This window comes from Otolemur garnettii, unplaced genomic scaffold (assembly GCF_000181295.1).
Source record: "Otolemur garnettii isolate 467f Iridium unplaced genomic scaffold, OtoGar3 scaffold00038, whole genome shotgun sequence".
Taxonomy (NCBI): Eukaryota; Metazoa; Chordata; class Mammalia; order Primates; family Galagidae; genus Otolemur; species Otolemur garnettii.
The window spans coordinates 8530698-8534449 of NW_003852433.1; the positions used below are offsets into that span (position 1 = coordinate 8530698).

At 46.3% G+C, this 3752-nt stretch overlaps 1 protein-coding gene across 1 annotated transcript in view; it reads left to right on the plus strand.

The window, feature by feature from the left end:
- The window catches only part of GCN1 (GCN1, eIF2 alpha kinase activator homolog), a 76427-nt gene that overhangs the window by 49762 nt on the left and 22913 nt on the right, over nucleotides 1-3752 (plus strand). The window contains exon 36 of the mRNA XM_012805204.1: nucleotides 2664-2884. Within this exon, the coding sequence (XP_012660658.1) occupies nucleotides 2664-2884 (221 nt within the window). The remainder of the gene's footprint in view (nucleotides 1-2663; nucleotides 2885-3752) is intronic.

Genomic DNA, 3752 nt, shown 5'->3' on the forward strand with positions numbered 1-3752 from the left:
AGAGTCTTACTTTATTGCCCTCAGTAGAGTGCTGTGGAGTCACAGCTCACAGCAACCTCCGAATCCTGGGCTTAGGTGATTCTCTTGTCTCAGCCTCCTGAGTAGCTGGGACTACAGGTGCCCACCACAACACCTGGGCACTGCCCAAGATTTATTTTCTTTGCAAATTTGAAGCATGTGATACAGTATTCTTAATTGTAGTTTTTTCTGCTGGACAGTGAATCTCTAGGACATACTTATCCTGCCTAACTGGAACTTTGTACCCTTTTACCAATGCCTCTCCATCCACCCCCTGCTACCTGCCACTCACCCTCACACCTGCTCCCCAGGCCTTTGTACATCTCTGTAAAAATGGTATAAAATTGCCATTCTACTCTCTGCTTATGTGGCTTCAACTTTGACAATACTCAATAGCCCTGCAGATTTCTAAGGCCCAGAATTGTCTCATATCTATCAAATGAGTGGAAATGCCTTTATTTTGGAGTCTAGCATGGATTTGGGGAGATATATACATGTATATATTTTTTCAATGGGATGTGCATACTATAAAATTCCTTTAAAGTGTACAATTCAGTGATTTTTTAGTATATTCACAAAATTGTATAAATATTATTACTATCTAGTTCCAGGGCATTTTATCACCCCAGAAATAAATCCCTCACCCTTTAGCATTCACTCATCATTTCTCCTCTATCCCCAGCCCATGAAAGCTATTAATCTTTCTTCTCACTTTGTCACCCTTGGTGACACAGCCATAGTGTCACAGCTCACAGCAACCTCCAGCTCCTGGGCTTAGGCCATTCTCTTGCCTCAGCCTCCCGAGTAGCTGGGACTACAGATGCCCGCCACAACGCCTGGCTATTTATTCTTGCAGTTTAGCTGGGCCGGGTTTGAACCCACCACCCTCAGTATACGGGGCCAGCGCCCTACTCACGCAGCCATAGGCGCCACCCAGTCTACTTTCTTTCTATGTGGGTTTGCCCTTTCCAGACATTTCATATAAATAGAGTCTTGTAATATATATGTAAACCTTTTGTGGCTGGCTTCCTTCACTTAGCATAGTGTTTTGGAGGCTCATCCACATTGCAGCATGCCATTACATGATAGAGTAATACTCTATATAATAGTTTGTGTATCTGTGCATTTGTTGATGAACATTAGGATTGTTTCCACTTTTAGACAATTAAGAATGATAGTGCTATGAACATTTGTGTAAAAGTTTTTATTTATTTATTTTATTCATTTATTTTTTGAGACAGAGTCTCACTTTGTCTCCCTCGGTAGAGTGCTGTGGTGTCACAGTTCATAGCAACCTCAAACTCTTGGGCTTAAACGATTCTCTTGCCTCAGCCTCCTAAGTAGCTGGCACTACAGACAACATGAGTCTTTATAGGAGTTACACTGTCTGGGCAGTGGAAAGGAAATGATAACCAGGTATTCCTCTGGGAATTTCTTTTGCAAGGGTATTTATGCAGAGTTTTTGAGAGCCTATTTTGTCTGATCTTAATAGCTCTTCGTACTGTATGCTTCACTCTCATTCTTTTTGTTTGTTCGGTTTTTGGAGAAAGGGTCTCACTCTTCCTCAGACTAGAGTTGCAGTAGTGTTAAAATAGCTCACAGCAACCTCAAACTCCTGGGCTCAAGTGATCCTTCTGCCTCAGCCTCCTGAGTAGCTATGACTATAGGCATACATCACCCACCACCACACCCAGCTAATTCCCCTACCTTTTCTTTTTTGAGACAGTCTTACTATTTCGCCCTCAGTAGAGTGCTGTGGCATCATAGCTCACAGCAACCTCAAACTCTTTGGGCTTAAGCAATTCTCTTGCCTCAGCCTCCCAAGTAGCTGGGACTACAGGCGCCCACCACAATGCCCCGCTATTTTTTTGTTGTAGTTGTTGTTTGGCAGCCCAGGGCTGGGTTTGAACCTGCCAGCTCTGGTGTATGTGGCTGGTGCCCTAGCCGCTGAGCTGTAGGCGCCTAGTCTTTTTCCTCTTTTGGGGGAGAGAGTCTTCCTCTTGCTCAGGCTGATATCAAACTCCTGAGCTCAAGTGATCCTCTTTTTTTTTTGGGTGGGGCTGGGTTTGAATCTGACACCTCCGGCATATGGGGCTGGCACCGTACTCCTTTTAACCACAGGTGCTGCCCTCAAGTGATCCTCTTTCCTTGGCCTCCCAGAGTGCTAGGATTATAGTTGTGAGCCATTGTTCCTGGCCAGCTGCTGAAAGTACTGTGTGCTTCACTCTTACTACTAGTTTAGGGGCCTTTGATGTCTCAAAACTGTTTTTTCTCAAAACGATTTGTATTTGTGGGTTACTAGTTCCAAGGTTAGGTTCATAGTGCCCAAGAAGCAATCCTGGGGCAGCTCAGCACTGTGGCTGCAGCTTACCCATGGAAACCAGACCAGAGGCGCCTTGCCAAATTACAGCTTATCAATGCAAAGGGGTAACAACTGCTTCCTCCACATATCAACCTCTACTTCCTGCTAGTGAAATAAGGATTGATTTTTGTAGACAGTCTTGCTTCCCCAGCTCATGACAGTGGGGCTTCAGGGAGAAGTTACCCCAGCTCTTTTCCCTAGTTCACTCCAGTTCTGGGGACCCTGGGGCTTTCTCACTCTTTGGAGCTTGTACAAACCAGCCTTTTCCTGTTTGGACATGCAGCTATTGCCCCAGTCCTGCTGGATGCTTTGACGGACCCCTCTAGGAAGACCCAGAAGTGTTTGCAGACCCTGCTGGACACCAAATTTGTCCATTTCATTGATGCCCCATCCCTGGCCCTCATCATGCCCATCGTCCAGAGAGCCTTCCAGGACCGTTCCACCGATACGCGGAAGATGGCAGCCCAGATTATTGGCAACATGTACTCTCTGACAGACCAGAAGGTAGCAGCCTCGCTGGGGCTGGTGCAGAACAGATAAGCAAATCTTAGTGTGCAGAGTCCCTGCCTAGAGCAGATGTGGAAGGATGTGGGCCTTGGTCCCTGGTTATGTCTATAGGGAGAAATGGGCCATTTAGGGGTGATGGATAGAAATCTGGCTCTCTGGGCATCTTGCAGAGCACAGTGACTCAAGTCCTTGTAAGCTTAGTCTTCAGCTGAGGTCTATCTCAGTGGGCCCCTTTCACAGACTGAGGCGAAAGAAAGGCCTACCTTCTGCTTTGACTCTCAAGAGTGTTGGTAAAGTGGTTGTTCTTTTGACTATGGCAATGTTTTTTGTCATGAGCTTTGGATTTCATAAGCTTCTCAGAAGAGTCATAGCCTGGTTTGGGAGATTTGCTTTGTTTCTTTGCTCCCAAGAGCATGTGATCTCACTGTCCCAGTTTCTTTTTTTTTTTTTTGAGACAGAGTCTCACTATGTCACCCTTGGTAGACTGCCGTGGCATCACAGTTCACAGCAACCTCAAACTTTTGGGCTTAAGTGATTCTCCTTCCTCAGCCTCCCAAGTAGGTAGGACTACAGGTGCCTGCCACAATGCTCAGCCATTTTTTGTTACGGTTGTCATTGTTGTTTAGCTGGCCTGGGCTGGGTTCAAGCCCACCAGCCTTGGTTTATGTGGCTGGCACTGTATGTAGCCACTGTGCTATAGGTGCCAAGCCCATATGGGGCTGGGTTTGAACCTTCCACCTCCGGTATATGGGGCCAACACCCTACTCCTTTGAGCCACAAGCGCTGCCCCATAAAACTGATTTTTTTTTTTTTTTTGAGACAGAGCCTCAAGCTGTCCCCCTGGGCAGAGTGCCGTGGCCTTACA